Here is a 24,891-nt window from a genome sequence, read left to right on the forward strand (position 1 = left end):
GTCATGTCCCTTTGTATCTTGTAAAACAAAATGCTTTTTAATATAAGCTTAGAGCTTTATCTCCATTAACACATGAGCCAGAGCCATGAAACTTGCCATGTTGTTCTAAATCATGTGGGGGTGCTTCACATTCAACACCCATAACCCTAAGGGCTAAGTTTAACACATGGAGGTCAAAGGTCACAAATGTGATGAAGTATTCATTATTTAGTCATTCCTTTACTATGCATCAAGGGATTCTGTAATAACTGTCCACAATTGTTCTCCATTATGTAGCTGAGTGCCAAATATATCATCCAGGTTGCTAGGGTTTATATGGCGGGGAATATCAATTCAATGAATTTGCATGTTGTACTGGCATCTTTTGGTAGCCATATAGTAATATGTTGGGATGCAATGCAGCGGCCATGATTTACATACGGTGTGGTTGAATGACTTAAAAATAAAACGGAGTTTATTTGTATTGATAATTATCGAGCTATTTAAGGTATTCGACCATAAAAATAAGAAAACAATTAAATATGACAATTCTATTTTTAATTATGAACGAGGCATTATGACATGAATATCTGGCACCAAATACTATGCTGATATTATTGTGATTGCAATGTACTAGTTGTAAAACGAAAAGCCGTTCAAACTTTAAAACATAATATTGATATAAAAAAAACGAATTTGTCGTAAGATATGTAATGGTATAACAGTGTGAAAAGTAAAACTGCAATACCCATTGACGGTAATAGAGTTGGTTTGCATGCAGTAAAATTAGTTTTTGCAGCTCAGCTCAAAGTGACTCGGGAGGCGGAAAACTACAACCCAAGTGGGGAGGCGGAAAAACTACAACGGGCGAGGCATGGTATGGTATTGCGCAAGGGGGGGTTAGAGGGTTAGGGTTAGGGTTTGGGTTAGTGTTAGGGGTCGGGTTATGGTTTGGGTTAGCCTAAACCCAACCCTAACCCTAACCCGACCCCTAATCCTAACCCTTACCCTAACCCTTTTTTTGGGTTATCACCCCTGACCATGCCTTGCACGTTGTAGTTTTCCGTCTCCCAAGTGACTCAGCTTCATTTGTTGGTGTTAATTAAAACACTTATTTCTACACAAACTATTTAAACAAACATTGTGTAATTATTATTTTATACAAAATATTTATTTCTGATTTATTTTTAAATATCCATAACAAAGTGTACGTGTTCGTGTACGTATATGTTGATTGCTATGTTTCAGTCTACGTTATAACTGATTTTGACATATTTAATATGATGGTGCATTTTTATAAAGCATTTGTTGCAAAAACAAAGCAGACAATACAGGTGTACCATGTTCATGTTGTGCGTAATATGTTTAATAGAACAATGGTAAACCGTAACTTTCTAATGCTATAAACACGTTTTAATGAAATAAAGATATGGTTAAAGTTCTAATTATGGATATGAACACAAATATTTGTTGTAAAACGAACGACTATGTTGGGGGAGCAAGCAATTAACAATTATGGGGTACTTGCCCTAATACAAGTGATGATGGTGCCTAGACTCCCACTTTTTGCGATGTATGCGTCAAATTTATTGGTAAGAACTCACATACTATGATGTTGTACCCGGCGAATAACTCTAGTTACAATGAAAGGTGCGATTCGACTCTAAGACTCTGGTTTTGGTCCAATTAGTACGTCGAATTAAAAGGTAATACTTCCTATCACTATGATGCTTTGTCCGTCATAATCAACGAGGAAAAACACTAGTTTCTATGACGAGCTAAGCTTCGAATCCAAGCGAGATAACTCCTTTTACTACGACATTGTAGATGATGCGTTTGACTGACCCATGCAAGTAACTTCGATGCCTCTGCAAAAAAGGAAATTGAAATTCATATTGCAATATATCAATATATATATGTATTGAGCCAAGATTTGCAGGCATAATGCTACACTGATGTGGTAAGGACAGTACCAACGTTAAATGCCTACTTTAGGAACATGCATACTATCATGAATAATCCTACTTTATGCAGCACAAGGAACGGTTGTACAATTAAGTGTGCTTAATTATTATGTTATAGAACACTTGTATAAAAGTTACTATAAGAAATCATTTGTAAGGTAGCTTTGGTCACAAAAAAATAATAATTTAATAATATGTACTCTTTTTGTGTAAAATAAAAGCAAGTGTAATTCAAGCACAATTTTTTGTCACAATGTTTCATTTGCATAATAAATATTGATTTTTCAAATTCGGAATTTATCTGATAATTTTGTCAAAGAGAAGAGGAAATTACAGTTAAACATATCTGTCTCAGAATCCCAATCTTACGAGACCATGAATAGAACTAACTGTAAACTGGAAATATGTATAAAAAACAACTAAGTTTTTAAATCTATTCACTAAATACAAAAAAAATCATTTTACAACAATGATAACATATACATTACATTTTTGTTCCTATTTATTTTGTCCCGACTCCATCGAATGCCTAAGGCTTATTTAGCCACTCTCGAGTCCGTTTTCTCGAAAGAGCATGCTTTATTTAGTACAAGACCTTCTTACCCATACCGCTCAGCGTTCCGCTCCGGTCAGTGTCAACTTGGTCAAAGAGTTCGTCCACGTTCTGGTCAGTAAGTTGCTAACCTAGACTGGTTAAGAATCGCTTGAGCTAATCGCGGTCAAGTGTTCCATTTCCGTCATATCACATATCCTATGAAAAATTAAAACAATTTAAAATTGGTAGTGGTCTATATATGTGTATTGGATGTCTATATTTTCCAAATATTTTTTTTCGTTTTTACCATGAACAGATGTAATTATATTAAAAAGAAGTGAGGAAAGACAGTTACAAATCCAGGTCAATCTTCGGTCGTAACATATAGAAGGTTCTTCAAGTAGAAGTAGAAGTAGTAGTAGTAGTAGTAGTAGTAGTAGTAGTAGTAGTAGTAGTAGTAGTAGTAGTAGTAGTAGTAGTAGAAGTAGTAGTAGTAGTAGTAGTAGTAGTAGTAGAAGTAGTAGTAGTAGTAGTAGTAGTAGTAGAATTAGTAGAAGTAGTAGTAGTTGTAGTAGAAGTAGTAGTTGTAGTAGTAGTAGTAGTAGTAGTAGTAGAAGTAGTAGTAGTAGTAGTAGTAGTAGTAGTAGTAGTAGTAGTAGTAGTAGTAGTAGTAGTAGTAGTTGTAGTAGTAGTAGAAGTAGTGGTGGTGGTTGTGGTGGTGGTGGTGGAGGTGGTGGTAGTGGTGGTGGTGGTAGTAGTAGTAGTAGTTGTAGTAGTAGTAGTAGTAGTAGTAGTAGTAGTAGTAGTAGTTATAGTAGTGGCAGTAGCAGAAAAAGTATAATCATCAGCAACAGCAGTAGTACTAAAATTAGTAGTAGTTATTATAAGTAGTAGTTTACACCATTACACTATTTCCCATACGCAACAGCAGCAGCAAGAAGATATATAACTGTCAGTAGTAGCAGTAGTAGTAGTAGTTGTAGCACACTGGTGGAATCTTGTGATTAGGAACTGATTAAATTACCTCATGATCGACAAATTTTACATAACAAGGGGCTAAATACCGAGAAGTTGTCGTTTTCAATAGGGAGACGTCATTAGTAGAGCAGAACTATGGCCAAAACAATGTTTTATTTCTCGGATCCCGTCGCAAACATTTGAAAACGGCCTCTTCAATTAGGGATCGCTTGCAAAAAATCTTTAATAAAAATGTTGTTTTTGATATACAGTGTTAACATTTCTTTTTGTCGGCATGGTTTCTTTAAATCAACTGATGGCAAATAATCGCATAAACCAAAAAATTTCATTACAGCTTATCTTCCCATGGTGAGCTTCTGGCGAACTCAAGAAGTTTTCAACCTCTGCCGTAGTCTCCTAAGCTAAATCTACCTACTGCCCCTGACCATTCTTGGAATACGTCTGTTCCAACCTTTGCGTTCAAGTCGCATTGAACAATCAGGATGTCTTGCCTGGGTTCCATGACTATAATGCGCTCTAATTCTTCATAGAATTGTTCAATCTCCTCGTCTTTGTAGTCAGCTGATGGTGCGAAGACCTCGGTGATTGTGAGGTTTCGCCGATATACGGATGGAAATGAGTCTGTTGGAGACTGGGGGTGCAAATGATGACGCTGTTGACTACCTACTTCCTAACGATGAAAGCAACCCCGTGAAGATGTAAAGAATCCTCACCGCTGAACCATATCTAATGCCCTACGTCTGTTGATGTTTCTCCAAATCCTAGCCACCTAATCACAGCTAGTCCGATGGTATCCCAGCGGTAGCGTCAGTTCATGCGTCAGTTCATGGACCTTGTCACATGCATTGAGTGTTCTTACGTTCCATGCTCCTATGGTTGTTACCTTTGTAACCAAATTGATCGATGGATTAGCTCCAGTAGCTAACTTGTCGACTCACCCTGGAGACTGGCGGTGAAGTGCGCGGTCGTTGTTATTCCGAGCCCCGACCGATCGAGCTTAGTATTATGTTGTTTTGTCCTCGTAATTTCCTTGCATTGGGCTTAAGGCAATCTTTGCGGCGCCCGTCTCCGCTCCAAGAATTTGCAACTGGCTAACACGCTGGATCCAAACAAACCGTCCAGAACAGCGACCTGGCATGCTCCAAACGGGACAGTGCACAACCAGATCGATTTCATATTGGCGCCGCAATGGGTCAAGTTCCAGCATCAATTAAGCGAATCAAAGAACGTTTCTTGGCAGTGATCAGTGCTTAGTGCTTTCCACCATCAAGCTGAAGTTAAAGAGCAAGCGCATCACGAAGAAACGTCGCATTAGAGGCAGGTTTGTAGCCTGAACATCTTAGACAATGACATCGACACCTTCACCAGCAGCATCAAGGATATCCTACTGTCATCGGCGGAAGAAGTGCTTGGGAGACAGAGAAGGAAGAACAAGTCATCGGTGACGACCGAATAATATATAGCTATGTGACAAAAGCAGATAGCTGAGGCATGAGAAGTACACCAGCCTGGACTCTTGGGCAAATTACCAGAAAGCGAATAGGGAGGTAAGGAAGAAGATGACAGAGGCAAAGGAGGAATGGATTGCAGAACAATCATCGACAAGGAGATGATCGCAGGCAGCAGTAAGAGGGCCTTCAGCACCCTCAAGACCCTCGCGAGGACCAGTCAGCCCAAGGCCACTGTTATATCAGACGCTGACGGGAATCTCTTTACCGAGACTGCCGCAGTCCACTGAATACTGCAGTGACGTCTACCACTACGCGCTTCAACCAGACTCCAATCTTCTTCTGAACGATCCTAGCCAGGCAAGGAGCGGACGATGATAGTCCGTCCATACTTAAGGAAATGTTGAGGAGATAGGGCGCAGTCTGAAGGCAGGAAAACCTCCGAGAGTGGACAACGTCCCTTCCAAGCTAATTAAACACGGAGGAGACGCAACGACTGTTGCAATGACGGCACGATGCCAACAGATCTAGGGGAAAGGATGCGACCCAATGAGTTGACCGAGTAACTGGCCATACCCCTACCAAAAAAGGGCAACCTCAAGATGTGCGAGAATAACCGCGACATCAGCCCAATCAGTTACCCCAGCAAAGTCATTCTACGCATCATCCTTAATCGACTGAAACGTAATGCTGAGAAAATGCTGACCGGAAAGCAGGCTTGATTCAAAGCTGGGTGAAACACAGTGGAACATGAGTTCAACTTGAGAATCATAATTGAAAAATACCCGAAACACCAATATGAGCTCTTCAACAACACCATTGACTTTAACAAAGCTGTCGACCGCTAGTGGCATGATGACCTATGGCATGTAATGAGAGGATTCACCATTGACGAAGACATGGTACAAGTCATTCAAGAACTCTACGGAAACACCAGCAGCGCAGTACTTCTCAACGGACAGCAGGGACAGCAGGGAAACTTCTTTAGGACATCAGTGAGCGTCCGTCAGGGTTGTATGCTCTATCCTGTCATGTTCAACCTTTTCCTGGAGAAGATAAAGCAGGAGACTCTCCATGACTACCAACCCCCTATCTCCAAGGGTGAAAACCCCATCTCAAACTTGAGATTTCACGATACATTGTCCTCAAGGGTAGCACAAGCAATTAGTTTCAAGATGTCAGCAATAGACTATGAAACAGCAGAAGCATACGGGATGAGGGTAAGCACGGAGACGTCAAAGATCATGGTGAACAGCACGACCAACACCAGTGCAGACATCACCATGAATGGCGAGAAGCTAGAAGAGGTGACCATCTTCAACTACTTGGGCGCAGCCCTGTACAAGGATGGTACGTGTGCCGCCGAGATCCGAATAATAATTGCCTTTGCGACCGACTGAGCAGGTTGTAGACAAGCAGTTTCATCAGCTTCCCCTCCAAGGACAGGCTCTTCAGTTCCCTCCTAGTATTCATCCTACTATACGACTGCAAGACATTTTCGCTTCACGCGGATACAGAACACAGGATACAGGCATTTGAACATAAATGCCTCCGAAGACTGCTCCGAATCCCCTGCACGTAGCACAAGGCCAACGAGTACGTCCGGAACATGAGTGCAACACTTTTTGGTCCGAAAGAGCCCTTACTGGCGACCGTCAAACGGCGAAAGCTGGTTTGGTTTGGACACGTCGCCAGGCACGACTCTCTGTGCAAGACTGTTCTGCAGGGCACGCTAGAGTGAGGTCGACGTCGAGGCCGTCGGAAGAAAAGCTGGATGGACAATGTGAAAGAGTGGACATCCTTCTCATTGATAAATTACTCTCAGAAGCACACAAAAGAATGTTGTTGATGATGATGATGATGAGGAGGAGGAGGAGGTGGATCTAATCTACACGTGAAGGTTACGGTGTGCATACCTGACCTGACATCGTATTAAATATGAAATTGTTATTTCATTTATTTTTCTATGTCAATGTGTACACTTTGTGCATCGATAAAATAAATAGTAATAGTTCTGTACAGTATTTTGGGGTAATTTAATAAATGACACATTCATTAAAATAATCTTCGTGTTACGAATTTCTCAATTACTTTCAGATGGCAGCGTCGTGTTTGTGAGTCTTCTTATTCCGACATATTAGACACAAATCAACCCACGATATAAGCCATAGCAGGTGTGCAGCAGCTATCAAATCAATTAGAAAGTGAGCTCAATCATTTTAATCAAGCGACTGAAAACGATAAACGACTTTCTTTGAACCGAAAAATGCTCAAGCCCACTTAACGCGCACGGTGTGTTAAACTGTCAGGTTACTAGTTACCGATTAAAGATACGTTTTTTAGGTTTGTAGAACTTTAACTGCCAAGACGCTGGTTTCTGAGGGTACATATATTAAGGTGAATGGCATTGTCCTAGAATAATATCATATACCTTTTTTATTGTTAAAATCAAAATAAACTGATTTATGTCGAATTGGTCCATAAACAAAAACCCAAACACCAACTTTAGAAACATATCTTATATTTTTCATTGATTTTCAACATTTTTAAAAGATAATGTTTGCATATTATATAATAAATCACAAACATGCTTAGATTTGAAAAATATATGGTTTTATATCTTAAATACTTAAGAGTCTTTATGCACAACGTTTAAATATCGGTATAAGTACCTGTAATTAAGCTGCATACTTACAAAAACGTAAGTATTGTGGTCTTTTCAAAAACATGATGTCCATCATGTTTGTATGCAAGGCCTAAAAGATGTTCCAACTAAATGGTCAATTCTGATAGATTTAATAATTTGAATTACCATTGCATATGGTGTTTTTCTTTAATAAATAACTGAGGGACATGTATGCAATACATGTACATGTAAATAATACAGAAAGACATATACACCCATCTCAAGCAAGGTGTTGAAACGGCTTTAAAAAAACATATAGTTACCATACTGTTTGTTTAAGTACGGACACATAAAAGACAGCAATGTTTACGTAACTAGTACTATTCAGATCTAACCGTTCAGTACTTGTTGTTTACATACATTACTGTTCAGTACTTGTTGTTTACATACACTACTGTTCAGTACTTGGTATTTACATACATTACTGTTTAAGTACACAATATAACTGATCAACACTGCCAGGTGTTAAAGTATACGTTAAAGTTTTGTCTTTCGATGTTCCGGTTCTCGGACAACTTCATTAAAGATAGTTAATGACACATTTTAGTATATGTTCTTAAAATAAAAACGCTTTGATTTTTGTTACACTTACGTCAAATTATATAGAGAGGCGCTCGACTTTTCTATCGATATCGGTTCAACATTTATCTTCATCGAAAGTACGAATTTCATGGCTATACTACAAAACAACAGCACACAAAACATAAGTAAAAACAGTCCGATTGACATTACTGATAAAAAAGGGTTAAACTCTTACAAAATGAGGTGTTTTTTTTTACTAAGCATCATGGAAATGTTTGTATTTTGTTCATGTATACGTACGACCGTCTTTCTTCGCTTTAAAAGTACACGTGCAGCAAGACTGAAACTGAAAATAAAACACACTCATATATGCCCGTAACTTCACGGCAAGACGATAGTGATTATAACTTCACGATATCGACAATGGTCTTACAAGGAGTTTTGATTGTTGTTCGTGTTTGTTAAAAAATATGATTCTTAAAAAATATGGGCTTTTTATTGTTTATAAATGTAGGCATGCCATTTGATTAATTTTACCGCAATTTCAAAATTAAAATATTATAAAACACACATGTGTGACCTTTACGAAAAACTAAATATGAACAACGATTTTTTTTATTTATTTATTTTTCCACCACATTTTATTTCAAAATTGCAAGCAAGTACATATACAATATGCATTGTAACAATGATGATATGCAATACGACACAACACACAAAAAAAAACAAGCATGCAATGCAACCAACTCATATCTTAAGTCATGTATGGTAGTAGTCAAAACAAAACATATAAGTTAGTGAAATGTCTTGAAAACTTTACAATTATATAAAGTTGTGTGTTGGAAAGAAAGAAAAACATGTACAAAGTACATTTAGGGAAGAAAAATACATCTTTCAGTTTGAAAGCACAACAAAGAATGCGTGCATTGTTATAACAGGTGATAAAAGCATTGAGAAAAAAACATCTTCCAGTATGAAAGGACAACAAAGAATGTTTACATTGTTATAACAGATGACAAAAACATTGAGAGGCAATAATACATAAATGTATTTATATTGCAAAGTACATAAAAAGGAAAACAAAAACATCTTTCAGTGTGAAATGACAAAAACAATGTGTACTTTGTAATAACATATGAAGAGGCAACAGAGAAGCAATAAAATGTGCATATAGTTATTGTTTATAACACATACTTAGGTCCTACATTTGATTTTAATAACTTTAAATATTATTTGTAAAAAGTACTTTAAACTACAACAATCATCAAATTTAAGTTCTAAGTTGAGAGAACATAGCATTAAACTGTTCCCACTCACTATCAAAAGAATCTAATTTATTTGTGAAATTGATATTTTTCTCAAGTTATCATATTCGTACTTAGTGTATATCTTTGCTCCTGGAATGCATTTATTCATTTTACACTTGTACAAGTATAACTTAATAAACAAAATAACATAAGTTAATGCTTTAGCAGATTTACTTGAATATCCAAGTAGAAAGATGGTCATGTTAATGAAAGGAAAAGATTGTTCTGGTTACATTTCATTAATAATTGCTTTAGATATCTGACATTCCCAGAATAAATATTCTAACTTGTCTTCACGTTGTATGCAAAAAAAAACAAAATGGGTCATCAGTAATTTTCATTTTATTCAAAAGACTGATTATTCCTAATATCCTGTGAATTAACCTATATTGGAACCACTGAACCTTTACATCACTGGTTATTAAAAAGGGTAGCTCAAATAAACAATGCCATTCTTTTTCATCAATATTAGTATTGAGTTTTGTACACCATTTTGCTTTAACTGATGGGTTTTCATTACTTTATTTAGAATGGTGTATAGTCTTTTTGCACCGGATTCTTTTTTTAGTACAAGTTGAAATAATTGGGGCAAAAAGGGTTTGATCATTTGCTGAGTAGAGCAATATAAACAGTATTTTTTTCACAAATTTATCAATTGCTCTTGTCACTCCTGTGAAATGAATGAAATTTATGTTTAAATTGTACATTCTATTTAATTCACCAAGAGAGATAAAGGTTCCATTTTTTAATATATCACCTATATATTGAATTCCAGCCACAAACCAGGACTTAAAGAAAAAACTTTTATTTCCTAGCATTATATTTGGATTATAAAAAAAGAGGATAATACAAGAAATCTTCTGTGTTTACTTCCAATTTACCACAATAAAGTGAGAAGTTTTTTTAAACATCTACCCAAAAAGGGTTAGAAATTCTGTAAGATATATTGAAGGCATAATGATATCTGCAATTAAAGAGTTTTTATGTATCAAAATAGAGTTTTGAGATTTCTTTCCATTTCCCTTCAAGGAATGAATTTTTTGTATCAATGTAAGTTTCAATGCTGAAATAAAAGCATCCAAATTGATCATTTTTAATCTTCTTTCATTATACTCCTTTACTATTGTTGAAAACATAATTTTACTAACCCAAATAAAGCTCATCAGAGAAGATTTTATTGAATTTAAAATAGTATCATGTGGGTTTGGCATTGATATGAACAAGTGATTGAATAAAGAAACAATAAGTGTTTTTACAATTACTATCTTTCCAATTGGTGTTAAAATTCTTCTTTCCCAGTTTTTCAGAATATTTTCCATTTTGACAATGTTTTCATCATAATTGATTTTAATCATTTTTACAGGTCAACATGGAAATTTATTCCTAACATTTTAAAGCTGTGTTGCATCCAATTAAGTTTCCATTTTGTTTTTATGGTGTAACAACTAAATTTGTTTTTTCCAATCCATACAACATTTGTTTTATCAAAATTTACATTAAGACCTGAGATATTTGAAAAATCCTGTATAACAGTAAGAGTTTCATTTAAGGATTTTTCAGTACCGTCTAATAAAATAGTAGTATCGTCCGCAAACTGGGACAATTTATGTTCAATTTCATGTTTCGTAATACGAACAACGATCAATAGTTGTGCTGATACCAAGTGTCCTTTAATCTAAATTTCGAAACACTTGCGTTTATCCTGCCCATCGACTGGTCCGTTGGGGTTTTATTTAACGATGGCTTTCAGTCATATGGTTCCATGCGAACCTGAAAAAAAACGCCACCGCCTGTTGTTCATATGAAATCCATTAGAAGTTAATTTTTAAAAAATCACGAATAATTAAACCGTAATAAATTAATATATCTCATCTCGCATTTACAAAGGACTTAATGAAACGGTTAACCATTCACTAAAGCTCAAACCCAAGCCCCGTACCCTCGATAGACGTGTATACACCTACCCCAAACCTCCACCCACATCCCTACCCACACCCACAACCCACCCCACACACAGTCAGGCTCTTGAGATGGCTGTACCATATTTATATTGCAAACGTTTTACAAATATGCATTGTGGCGAAAAATATACCAATATGATGTGCACTCATGTCGTCATTTGTATTTGATTTTGACATCATTGACAAACGCTGGTCTAAACGCTCATTACATTTTAGGAGCTTTGAGACAACCAGCCTCAACCAGCCTCCCGTACACAACGTTTTTTCCTCTGTGCAGAGGTGTGCCTCATTTTACCAATCAAAATCGAGGGTGTGCTCGCGGCTACCAATCAATGCAATAGTGTGAGCGAGGTGTGTACACAGTCAGTGGGTATTATAAACAGAGGGATAATTGAAAGGTATGTTAACTTTTAAATAGCTTGGAGCAAAGAAAATTGTACGTGTAAATGCATTTTTTTAATTTAGTTCACGAATTAAAAATGAGTTCTTCGCGTAATTTTCAGGCTAAAGGTTGATTTTGCACAAAACTTGTAACTACCATAGGGACCGTTAAGTAAAAATATTCTATTATACTACATATATATACAAGGGATACAACTGTGAAAATTCCTGCACACAACCATGGTGTAAACAATAGCGAAATATTTGCTTCCAAACGCAATAAATACACCAATTAAACTGTATTACAACAGCCAAGACATTTATCTTTCAGAAAATAATACACTTGGCAATAAAGTACAAGCTTTTCATTGTACTCAGAGAGAAAGTTTCATTCGAAATGCTCAAAAATCCTTACTTGGACACAGGTGTGCACAGCTGAAAACTGAGAATTCTAGAAGTAACTTTCGTATTCCTTTGTTATAAAGCTCTTTTACTGGTTCATATTCTTTGGATAGTTTTTTTCATAGTAAAATAGAACATAACTACTATTTAGTGAGCATATTTTGCTAGAAATTCATATCAATCTGCTTTAATTTCACAATGACAATGTTTTACTTTCATTTTGGATAGTTCACATGTATTTCTAACATGCGATTTGTTTGGTTGAAAGTCCACTGCAGTAATAAATCCAGCCATTCACGTTCCACGTAACATTACCTGACAAATTGCATACAAATCCTTGAAGATAGTAGAAATGTAAACAAATTTAATATTTACGGTGTTTTATATATATGCAGTTACATGAAATTATGGAAGGTGTCTACTTTGATTAATAAAGTGTCTATGGATAATAAATCAAGGTAAAATTTGCTCAACTTCTCTGTAATTATTAAATTATGAAACAAAATGTGTCAAAGTGAGTGTGCACACCTGTGTCGCATTTCGAAAATTTTACCGTTTTTCATGAAACTTTCGTTTCAAACACAACTATGAACACATTTACTAATATAAACATAGTTATTATCTGATAGATAAATGTCTGAGCTGTTGTTATACAGTTTTTTTGTGTAATTATTGCTTTTGGAAGCGATTTTTTTGCTATTGTTCAGACCATGATGTTGTGCAGAAAATTTGACAGTTGTATCCCTTGTATATATGTATATAGTATAATAGAGTATTTTTTACCTAACGATCCCTGTGGTAACTACATGTATATGGATAAGTTGTTTGTGGCGTGTTTTTACCGTATACGAAGCTGCGCTGAACAATGTTTAATCTAGTATGACCATATGATCTTAAACAATAATAAGACATTGATCACCCCAGGAAACCCGATACATTGTGATCAGCGTAATACCATTCGAGCAGCTTTGTAAAATAGCGTGAACTTACATAGGGTAAGTTAATTGGAAAAATTAAAAAAAGTCCAATTTTAAACAACTGTGTATTAACATTGATAACAAAGGTATTGGCTTTCATGTAGAAAAAAATCCTGACACATTTTCTTTAAAAACAATGAACGAAATGTGGCTCCCTGAAGTAGAAGATCGGGCAAAATGTGCCATGTTCAGGCATTTAGGGGAGAAAAACTAAAGAATTTATACAAATTTACACATAATCTCTCAGCAGGGTTTCTCCAGAAAACTATGTATTGTGGAGAAATTTGCGTTTTTAACGACCATGTTGGGAAAACATGGATACCATCTGGAGAAGAATATGAAACATTATGTGAGCAGCAACTTTATAATTCTTTTTCGTGACAAAAAACCTGATTTCCAGCCATTTTGTTGCAATTTCTTTGCTTTGTAGACCCCTATTGTAAGTGTATGTGGGCATATTTGCATACGAATGTATTTGTAATGCTTTATAATACATTTTATGATATTCTTTGCATTTCATCCAACATCATTCTACAAACTTGAATCCTTTGTCTGATATATAATGTGGTTATACTATGTCCACTTTTAATAGATATGTAAAGCTGATTTTTATCTTAATTGCTTACTCGTTTGCCATTTTGTGCTAAAATTACAATTTATCACAATGCTAGTGTTGCCCCCCCCACACACACACATTATAAAACCCACAGACCCTATGTCTGGGGGCTATATAGGAATCAGGGGGCTATATAGAAAGTTTGTCCCGTCCGTCCCTGTCCCAGAACGTCACGTCCGTCCCGATTTTTTGTCCGTCTGTCCGTCCCGATTTGTTTTCATGCAATAACTTTTGAACAAATGCACATTCAACCTTTAAACTTCATATGTTCATGCACCCTTTTGAGCTTTATATATATACTACATCGTCTTTTAGGTCACTTGGTCAAAGGTCACTGTGATCTCTTATAGAAAACTGTAGCATAGGGTCCAGAATTGAATTGCTTCCACATACAACCTTCAAAGTTCATGTGTAGATGCACCTTGATGACTTTCACACGGCACACCCTGTTTTAGGCCACTAGGTCAAAGTGATCTCTTATAGAAATCTTTATCATTGACTGTATAATGTAAGTATTTCCACATACAGCTTTCAAAATTAAATGTTGATGCACCTCTACGAGTTTTACAGGTCATACCCAGTGTCAGATCACAAGCTCAAAGGTCAATATGTCATTTCAACCTCTTAAAGAAACTTTAATGTTGGCTCCAGAACAAAAATGCTTCCATCTACAATCTTCAGACTTACTATGTATATACACCTGACCTAAATGAGTTCTACAATATCACACTACATTATTTGGCCATTAGGTCAAAGGTCAAGGTCACTGTGTTCTCTGATTAAGAAACATAACATGTACGTTTCCTGGGTTCTACAAACCTCATATCTATGGCAGTTAAAAAAGGTTCTAAATTTTTCGGTAATCAAGTAATGACAAGTTTTTTGAGGCTTTTAAAAAGTGAATCAATGAGTAAGGATTGCGATCATCAATACCACCTACTTTAAAACTGTGACTAATAATAGCGTTTGTTTAATAACTGATATAAGAAAAAATCTAAACCTGATGCAGATACAAAGGCTTAGTGTTACAAATTTAATTTGCAGCACAATCTATTAAGATACAGTAACTAACAGTTACCGATTTTTTACAAATTTAATGACATTGGAATATAAAGTCTGCATCTACGTTTGTCCAAATATAATCAATGATTGCTTACAAGTTATCTTAAGGTTTTAGTTGTACTGTAGCCATGGAAACCAAACGTCATGCACACAATAATTAATTTAAAAGAGGTGAAACAACAATAATTTATTTAAAAGATTTGATACTTCAAAGTTATGTTTAATGAACAGTAAACTTTGCAAACAATAATACACAACATTATTAAAAATGCATTTTTTTCAAACTCTTAGCAATTCAGATATAATAATAATTCAATGTCAATAACAATTTATAACAAATCCAAAACATCTCATAATTAAGTACCTACATAGACAAACATACTTTTCTCTGTTTTGTTCAATTTTTAATAAATTGTTCAATTAATTTTACAAATTTCATAAAACTTATCAAACAACAAAATATTCAGGAATCATAAATATTAAACAGCTAGTTACATTACAATGATTAACACTTTGTGGTTTCCATGGTAACTATTTTAAAATTAATAAATGCATGCACTTATTTTATGCCGCTATTGTGTAATGGAATATAAATTATTTAAAAGTGCATAATAAAGTGAGTATAGGTAAAATGTCTTCTACATTCAAACATATTACATCAACACGAGTGCTATAGTAACTCTACAATCTATCATTGCCATTGCACAATATCAAAGACTGCTCATGATTGTTTATTTGTTACAGCAACTAGCTGTAAAATGAGCTTTAATTAGTCCCATATTGGTTGGAAACTTGCATTGTTACATCTGCAAGTGGGATAGACAGGAATAGTTGCTTTTGCACTGTTCACAGTGTTCCATTTCATCGTCTTAATATATCACAGGCATTGAGCAGAGATGCTTAGTGTTTGCTGGTGATATGGTATTAATAATTTATCAAACTTCTTCTCAAGAAAGTCATATATTCCTTGACATCTTCATGATCTTCTGCACAGAGACCCAGTCTGGCTTTTAATCTTCCAGCTAGCTTGTCTGATGTTATTTTGTGCTTGAACAAAAATAAGATGTAATCAATAGTCAATAGTCATGAAGTTAAGCAAATTAAATTCATAATACTTTATCTATTGGCAACATAAATATCGCATTTCACTAATGCAGCGACAGAAAATGATCGTAGGAGAATTAACAGATAGGTAATTTCTCCCAAAAAAAGTAATTTTATTATAGACAAATTTAGAAATGAAATATCTATATAAAAAAAATGCATTATTACCATATTGAATTTCTCATTCAACCGTAAGAAAAAGTTGACGAACTTCATTTATTAAATTAAACTGTAAACAAAATGTCACAGGAGCTTAGAAAGGTAATGGTAGCCATTTTTTACTTTCTTTTTTGTTTGAAAATATGATGTTTTTTGTAATTATTTTGTACATTTAACCATAACAAATGAAGTTGATTAAAAGAATAACACTTACCTTGCTCACAGACAGGTTAAAAGAAAATAATATATATAGCATCTATACACTGTATCGACAAGATACCGCCAGTGAATTGAAACAGGTAAATAAAGATTTTCCCAGCCAGCCGTTCATATCAGTTTATCACTAACTTGTATACATTTCTCTGTAATTGACCTTTCGACAGCCGATTGATTGACAGGCTTATTAACCAATCAGATTACAGCATAGATTAGGCCCGTTACTATCCGCCATTTTGTCCGTCAAACTCGCCGTTGTCCGACACATAAGCTGATACGTAATTCTGTGTTTTAAACAAAGAAAATGGTTGAAAGGTGCTGTTATGGCACTTGTTATTCAGACACAAGGTATCCAGAACGGTTAAAAGATGGAAGAACGTTTTTTCCGTTCCCTCAACCGGGTACTAATCTTGAAAAATTCAAACGTTGGATTCGTCTTTGTGGTCGTCCACACGAACAGCTTAATCTCAACATATTAAGCGATCGCCCGAAAGCAAAACACAGTCGTTATAATAAGATACTACGCGAAAATAGAAAATGTAAGTTTTGCAACGGACACGTTATAAAAAAGAGTATAACTTTGTACTTGTTTATCCTCTATATAGACAAATTAGAAAGGAACATTTAAAACCATTTTTCAAAGGTGGCCAACGTTAAATAAATTTGACATTCTAATGCAGTCGGCAAATAAATAAGACATTATAAACTTTGCTAGATTTTTTTAATGCTAATGAAATCGTAATAATAAAGACAATCAGTTATTATTTTTAATAATATCACATAGAATAAAACATTTTTTATTTCTTTCGGTTTAAGTCTTCCAAATTTAATGTAAGTTAAGAAACTATTTTCAAATGCGCAAGTAATTATCAATAGGGGCCAATAAGTGTCATTTTACACCATATGTGGGCTTTCTACTAATCCGTTATCAAAACAGATGCCGCAAACTGTGAATGACCCTTTGAAAACCCGGTCTGATTAGCGAGTTTTTTTGTACATGAAAATTCTTTCAACTTTTTATATTTTAAACATTGCAGAAGATAGTTTTCGAGGAAATAATAATATATAATAATATATTGTGTATGTTACTTTTTTGACGACTTTGACTTTGTTATACGATTATAACAATGCGCATGGGTCATTTTGACCAAACGCATTGTAGATATGTGTTATATCGGATTTCAATAAAAACGTTCTTCGTCTTCTATTATAATAAATTTACTTACCTGTGCCACATTTGCGATGTTGCCATCGGTTGCAAAAATTAACGGCTTTTAATTAAAAAACTGAAACATCTATTACTCAAGGAAAAATATTGTGACTAACGAACAATTCATACTGTATGCGATAATTGGCGATAATTTTGCCGACTTTGATGATAAATTTAACGGCTTTTAAGTAGACTAATAAAAAAGTTTTGACTATTTAATAGATATGATAATTATATTCAGCACCACTATTCAATGATAATAAAAACTATTGTATGGCCTTTCTGGTATACCATGAGGCCTTTTTGGTTCACTTATGCGGCCGATTCGCGTAGCCATTTTTATGACGGACTTCGGCGGAGTGACCCCCCTTGAAATCGGTGGGCGTGGCTTCACTCTCGCTGTCGAAAGGTCAATTATGGTGTTTTATTGATGTGTTCCTAATTGCAAAGCTTCAGGATTTGATGAAAATGTTTCCATGTTATTAATTATTTTTTTATCTTAAGTCCAAATTTATGCATTAAAACACATATGTCGAATACTGCCGTTATTAGGTTCACAGGTGGTTAGCGTGTGGCTATGATATTAATTAGTGAAAACATCATTTTGAATGATAAATAATCATATTATAACGAAAAATTAACTTTTCTGAAGAAAAAAAAATTCACTATCAAATATATATATAACAAGGTATGCAACTCAAAATCACCCCAAAACGGGGTGCATCGCTTTGAACAGCCATATCTTCATCAATTGTGCAGCGATTTTCACGATCTCGGTCTTATTCAACGCAGAAATGAATTTCCTTTCTGGAAATGTATATGTCTTGCAATATTTTTACAAATGCTGGGTCAACTTTTAAGAAATAACACGATACACAACACGCATGACCCAGTTGACAGTGATCATGTATTCTTTATGAATGAAATCTCCAGTTGTAAAGACACACCTCCGCATTGGACCAATGAAATCACTCGTATGTTTAAAATGTCAGTTAGTTGAAATGTATGTAAACAAAGGTTTCAAACGGCGCTGGACAGTTAGTCTTGATGCAGAATGTAACGACAAGAACGGTAATAATGTTTTTTCATACGTTTTATTGAATTATGGTATCGAACTACATGAACTTTGTAGGGAAGTTGCCCTTTACTCCGTGAAGATTTCAGTCTTAAAGACAGCATGATCACTGTCAACTGGGTCATGCGTGTTGTGTATCGTGTTATTTCTTAAAAGTTGACCCAGCATTTGTTAAAATATTGCAAGACATATACATTTCCAGAAAGGAAATTCATTTCTGCGTTGAATAAGACCGAGATCGTGAAAATCGCTGCAAAATTGATGAAGATATGGCTGTTCAAAGCGATGCACCCCGTTTTGGGCTGATTTTGAGTTGCATACCTTGTTATATATATATTTGATAGTGAAATATTTTTTTTTTCAGAAAAGTTAATTTTTCGTTATAATATGATTATTTATCATTCAAAATGATGTTTTCACTAATTAATATCATAGCCACACGCTAACCACCTGTGATTAGGTTCAGAACATACATAAGCTATAAAAATTGCAATAATAAAAGATAGTATTACAAATAAGAATCAATAAATGCTTAAACGGGGCTTTTAACAGTTATTAAATTATATTCTAAGGATGAATGCTTTTAACATTTATTAAACTATGTGAATTCCAAGATTATGTAAATTACAATAACATTTATTAAAATTATTTAAATTACAAGATTATGTAAATTACAAGAAAAGATGGTATTAAAACTAAGAATCAATTAATGATATATCAAGGCTTGTAACATTTATTAAATTATATTCTAATGATGTAGGCTTTTAAAATTTATAAAATAATTTAAATTACAAGATTATGTAAATTTCAAGAACATTTATCTAATTATTTAAATTACAAGTTTATGTAAATTACAAGAAAAGATAGTATGAAAATTAAGAATCAATCAATGCTTAAACATGGCTTTTAACAGTTATTAAATTATATTCTTATGATGAAGGCTTTTAACATTTATTAAATTATGTAAATTACAAGATTGTGAAAATTGCAAGAACAGTTATTAAATTATGTAAATTACAAGATAATGTGAATAACAAGAAAATATTGTATTAAAACTAAAAATCAGTAAATGCTTAAACAGGGCTTTTATCAGTTATTAAATTATATTCTTAGGATGAAGGCTTTTATCATTTATTAAATTATGTAAATTACAAGATTGTGTAAATTACAAGAACATTTATTTAATTATGTAAATTACAAGATAATGTGAATTACAAGAAAAGATAGTATTAAAATTAAGAATCAATTAATGCTTAATCAGGGCTTTTAACAATTATATTCTTAGGATGAAAATTATGTAAAATACAAGATTGTGTCAATTACAAGAATATTTATTAAATAATGTAAATTACAAGATAATGTGAATTATAAGAAAATATAGCATTAAAACTAAAAATCAATACATGCTTAAACAGGGCTTTTAACATGAATTAAATTATATTCTTAGGATTTATTAAATTATGCAAATTACAAGATTATGTAAACTATAAGAACATTTATTAAATTATGTTAATTACAAGATTATGTAAATTACAAGAAAATACAGTATTTAAACTAAGAATCAATAAATGCTTAAACAGAACTTTAAACATGCATTCAATTATATTATTAGGATAAAACTATATTCTATAAACAGGTTATTGACCTGCAGATGGTAAATTCTTTATGCATGTGTGATTATGTGGTGTAAAGTGATTATTTATTACCGTTGCCGATAAGCATGGCCAATTGTTGAGGATACTTCTTTTCCCCATTCAACAGTTGTAAACCACTAGTTATGTAGTGTATTTGAGAGTCGTGTCTCTCATTGTTTGGTGGCACACTACAGTTTTTTTTTAGTCTCGGCCAATCTCGTACACAAGCAGGAGCGAACCAATGTCTGGAAACTGGTCACCTCGCAAATCTGAAAATAAACCAAGCACTTTTCCTGAATGGTTCAGGGTGTGCCTTCTGAAAAATCAGTAACATTCAAATCAAATGAGTTGGGGCAAAATGTTTTAGTATTGATTATTTCAAATCAAAACCTCAGAATTATGTGTGTTTCCGAGCCTTTTAAAGCCAGTTTCAACATCAAATTGCCACTTTCATGCAGAAGCAAGGTGCCTGGAAACCATGTTTTTACATTGGTAACTTACCAAGTACTAAACAGCAATGGAGAAAATTGGGGGTCAAATGATTAGATTTTTGTAGTAGTCCAATGTTCGTACGCCCTTTCAAATTTCCAACAGAAATACTGACCGGAGCAAGCATTACACCTGTTTTCGAATGACATTAATTCTACTTCCTGTATGCAGCTATAGTTACGATACCAATGTTTTGGTAACCTACAAACATCCAAGAAAAGTCACCACAACTCAAACCTGACATTCATTATTATTTAGGCACTCAAAATTCGCATTGGTGGCTTAAAAGTGTGGGGTGCAGCCTTTACCTGTTTCGCTGGCGCGGGCACATTGTCGATACAGTCTATAAACTAGCCGTGGCTAAATTCGTTAAAAGGGGAGTAACAAGTCAGCTCATTGAAATTAAAAGGTCAAAATCAACTATTTGTTTGACAGATAATTCCTTCCATGGAAAGTCTGTGACGATTCTTTTATCATTTTAATACGCTAAACAGTTAAATCACAGCAAACATTAAGCAATCTAAACAAAATTAAGCGCAAGTTTAGCGACGTCATTTAAAATGAGTTTTTCTCATTATGACGCTTGCCGAATTAGTACCAAAAGTCTCAGAACACGCCACGATTAAATAACTATACATACAACCCCCACATACACTTATTAAAATATCATTATATGTACCTTAGCAATTAATTTATGTGACACCGTAGTCAAGTCTTTCTTTATATTTTCCAAAATAGTGTTGGTAAAATGAAATAAAACTGGAGCATGTTGAAAAGGTACTAATGATAATATCTAAGGCATTAAAATTACATTCGTATGCAAATGTGCCCACATAACTTACTAAATGCCTCTTCAAAGCAATGAAATTGCAACAAAATGGCTGGAAATTAGGTTTTTTGTCACAAAAAAATAATTATAAAGTTGCTGCTCATATAAGGTTTCCTATTTTTCTCCAGATGGTATCCATGTTTTCCCAACATGGTCGTTAAAAACGCAAATTTCTCCACAAGAAATAATTTTCTGGAGAAACCCTGCTGATATGTTATGGCAGACATGTGTAAGTTTGTATAAATCCTTTAATTGATGTAGTGGCTTGCAAATTAAAGCGGTTTTTCTCCCCTAAATGTTTGAACATTGCACATTTTGCCCAATCTTCTACTTCAGGGAGCCACATTTCGCTCATTTTTTCAGAACTGTGTCAGGATTTTTTCCACATGTAGGCCAATACCTTTGTTATCAATGTTAATACACAGTTGTTTGAAATTGGACTTTGAAAATTTGTAATTTTTCAAATTTACTTAGCCTATGTAAGTTCACGCTAAATTTCACAAAGCTGCTCGAATGGTATTACGCTGATCACAAGATATCGGGTTTCCTGGGGTGTTGATTTGAATTCAGAAGTCATTATTGTGTAGTTTATAAGCGATGAGAATAAATGTAAAATAAGGATCTTTGTTCATAGACCAATATTATTACTTTACAAATATGTAAACAAAACGACGTTTTGCTTGTGAAATGCTTAAATTAATCATAACTAGAAATGGCGCGGCAGAGGCCGACGCGTATCCCCACGCCGCATGTTTGACCCAGGGGCGCCCCATGGTTGGTAATGGGTCCATGCATAGTTGAGATTGACCGTATTGTCATAAAAGAAGTTCAGTATCAATTAGAAGTGAATCGGTGTAGAAATGAAGAAATTATAGTAATAGACAATTTTAGGTGGGTGTGGCCTATTATGGGCGGGGCGCCCCAGGGTTGGTAAAGGGGCCATACGTAGTTGAGATTGGCCGCATTGTCATAAGAGATGTTCAGTATCAATTTAAAGTAATCGGTGTAGAAATGAAGAAATTATAGTAAAAGGCAATTTTGGGTGGGCGTGGCCTATGTGTGTGGGGCGCCCCAGGGTTGTTAATGGCGCCATGCATAGTTGAGATTGGCTGTATTGTCATAAAAGAGGTTCAGTATCAATTTGAAGTGAATCGGTGTAGAAATGAAGATATTATATTAAAAGGCAATTTTGGGTGGGCGTGACCTATGTGGGCGGGGCGCCCCAGGGTTGGTTATGGGGCCATGCATAGTTGAGATTAACTGTATTGTCATAAGAGAGGTTCAGTATCAATTTGAAGTGAATCGGTGTACAAATGACGAAATTTTAATAAAAGGCAATTTTGGGTGGGCGTGGCCTATGTGGGTATGGCCTATTATAGGCGGGGCGCCCCAGGGTTGGTAATGGGGCCATACATAGTTTAGATTGACCGTATTGTCATAAGATAAGTTCAGTATCAATTAGAAGTGAATCGGTGTAGAAATGAAGAAATTATAGTTAAAGACAATTTTGGGTGGGTGTGGCCTATTATGGGCGGGGCGCCCCAGGGTTGGTAATGGGGCCTTACATAGTTGAGATTGACCGTATTGTCATAAGAGATGTTCAGTATCAATTTGAAGTAGATCGGTGTAGAAATGAAGAAATGATAGTAAAAGGCAATTTTGGATGGGCGTGGCCTATGTGGGCGGGGCGCCCCAGGGTTGGTAATGGCGCCATGCATAGTTGAGATTGACCGTTTTGTCATAAAAGAGGTTCAGTATCAATTTGAAGTGAATCGGTGTAGAAATGAAGAAATTATAGTAAAAGACAATGTTGGGTGGGCGTTGCCTATGTGGGCGGGGCGCCCCAGGGTTTGTAATGGGGCCATGCATAGTTGAGATTAACTGTACTGTCATAAGAGAGGTTCTGTATGAATTTGAAGTGAATCGGTGTAGAAATGAAGATATTAAAGTAAAAGGCAATTTTGGGTGGTCGTGGCCTATGTGGGGGTTGCCTATGTGGGCGGGGCGCCCCAGGGAGGGTAATTGGGCCATGCATAGCTGAGATTGACCGTATTGTCATAAGAGATGTTCAGTATCAATTTGAAGTGAATCGGTGTAGAAATGAAGAAATTATAGTAAATGGCAATTTGAGTTGGGCGTGGCCTATGTGCGTGATGCCCTAGGGTTGGTAATGGGGCCATGCATAGCTGAGATTGACCGTATTGTCATAAGAGAGGTTCAGTATCAATTTGAAGTGAATCGGTGCAGAAATGAAGAAGTTAATGTAAAATAACATTTAAAAAATGAGTGAAAATCTCTTACCCGGCCCCGCCCCAACCCCCATAACTTTTGACACAGGGATCAGATAAAAATTCCGTCACTGTCACCGTCGCACATATGCTCATAGCTACCATGTATGTAAGTTTCAAGGTTCTAGTGCTTATAGTGTAGGAGGAGCAGGTGGCCAGGACGGACGGACGGACGAACAGACCGACGCACATCAATGCAATATGCTCACTTTTTCTCCAAAAAACGTGGGCATAACAAGTATACAGTATAACTATTAATATAATTATCTGGGCAAAGCATCGTCCAAACAAAACATGCTGTTCGTTAATTGTATTCATTTTAATTATCTTGACATGAATGAAGATAATATTTGGTTATATATGGAAAAATAAAACGCAGTAACGATCTAGTAAATGTTGCATTTTGTATCTAGCTTTTCAGTTACTAATGAAGCAAGTATGACGAACATTTGTCAACATATTTTATGACAGTGGAACTCAATTGTGTGAAGTACTCTACCAGTAAAGTAGTTAGTTTCCGAAATCGTATAATTATTACTAGTAAATAAGGAGCTATTATTACAGAGCGGTAATGACAACATATTAATAAAATGAGTTTCTAGAAGCATATGTGAGTTGAGGTCTTTATTTGTCGTTAAGCGCTAGATTGGTCAAGTGAACAAAGATCAAGAAGTGAAAGTCGAGTCATGAAATATCTGGTTCGGTTAAGTCTTTGGTCAATACCGGTTGGTTTTCAAGTGTTCAAGTGGTGGATTCGCGGAGATCCGGAAATCAACTATTCACTCGATCGATGGTATATAATTTATTACGTCAGCGATGTTGGCTGGCCAGTATTTTCATCAATTATATTGACATGGCGTACACGCGGCAGCGAAATTTAACAACGCTTAGTACTGTAATATAAGTATTGATTTGTATCCCGAATTCACGCTGTTGCTCGTTGAATCTGTATTTGTTTGGAATGATATTAATTAATTCACTTAATTACCATTTATTAGATTTCATACAAGTGGTAGTGCATATGAACATTTTTCATTTCTTATTAATGTTAACAGATATTCAATCCGTC

General features: G+C 35.0%; 1 protein-coding gene across 1 annotated transcript in view; it reads left to right on the plus strand.

The window, feature by feature from the left end:
• Window positions 1-11,620: 11,620 nt before the first annotated feature.
• Window positions 11,621-24,891, plus strand: part of LOC127872436 (isoaspartyl peptidase/L-asparaginase-like) — a gene marked incomplete at its 5' end in the record, with an annotated part of 53,830 nt that continues 40,559 nt past the window's right edge. Inside the window, one exon of the mRNA XM_052415767.1 lies at window positions 11,621-11,731. Coding sequence (XP_052271727.1) covers window positions 11,621-11,731 — 111 coding nt within the window. The remainder of the gene's footprint in view (window positions 11,732-24,891) is intronic.

This window comes from Dreissena polymorpha, chromosome 3 (genome assembly GCF_020536995.1).
Source record: "Dreissena polymorpha isolate Duluth1 chromosome 3, UMN_Dpol_1.0, whole genome shotgun sequence".
Lineage (NCBI taxonomy): Eukaryota > Metazoa > Mollusca > Bivalvia > Myida > Dreissenidae > Dreissena > Dreissena polymorpha.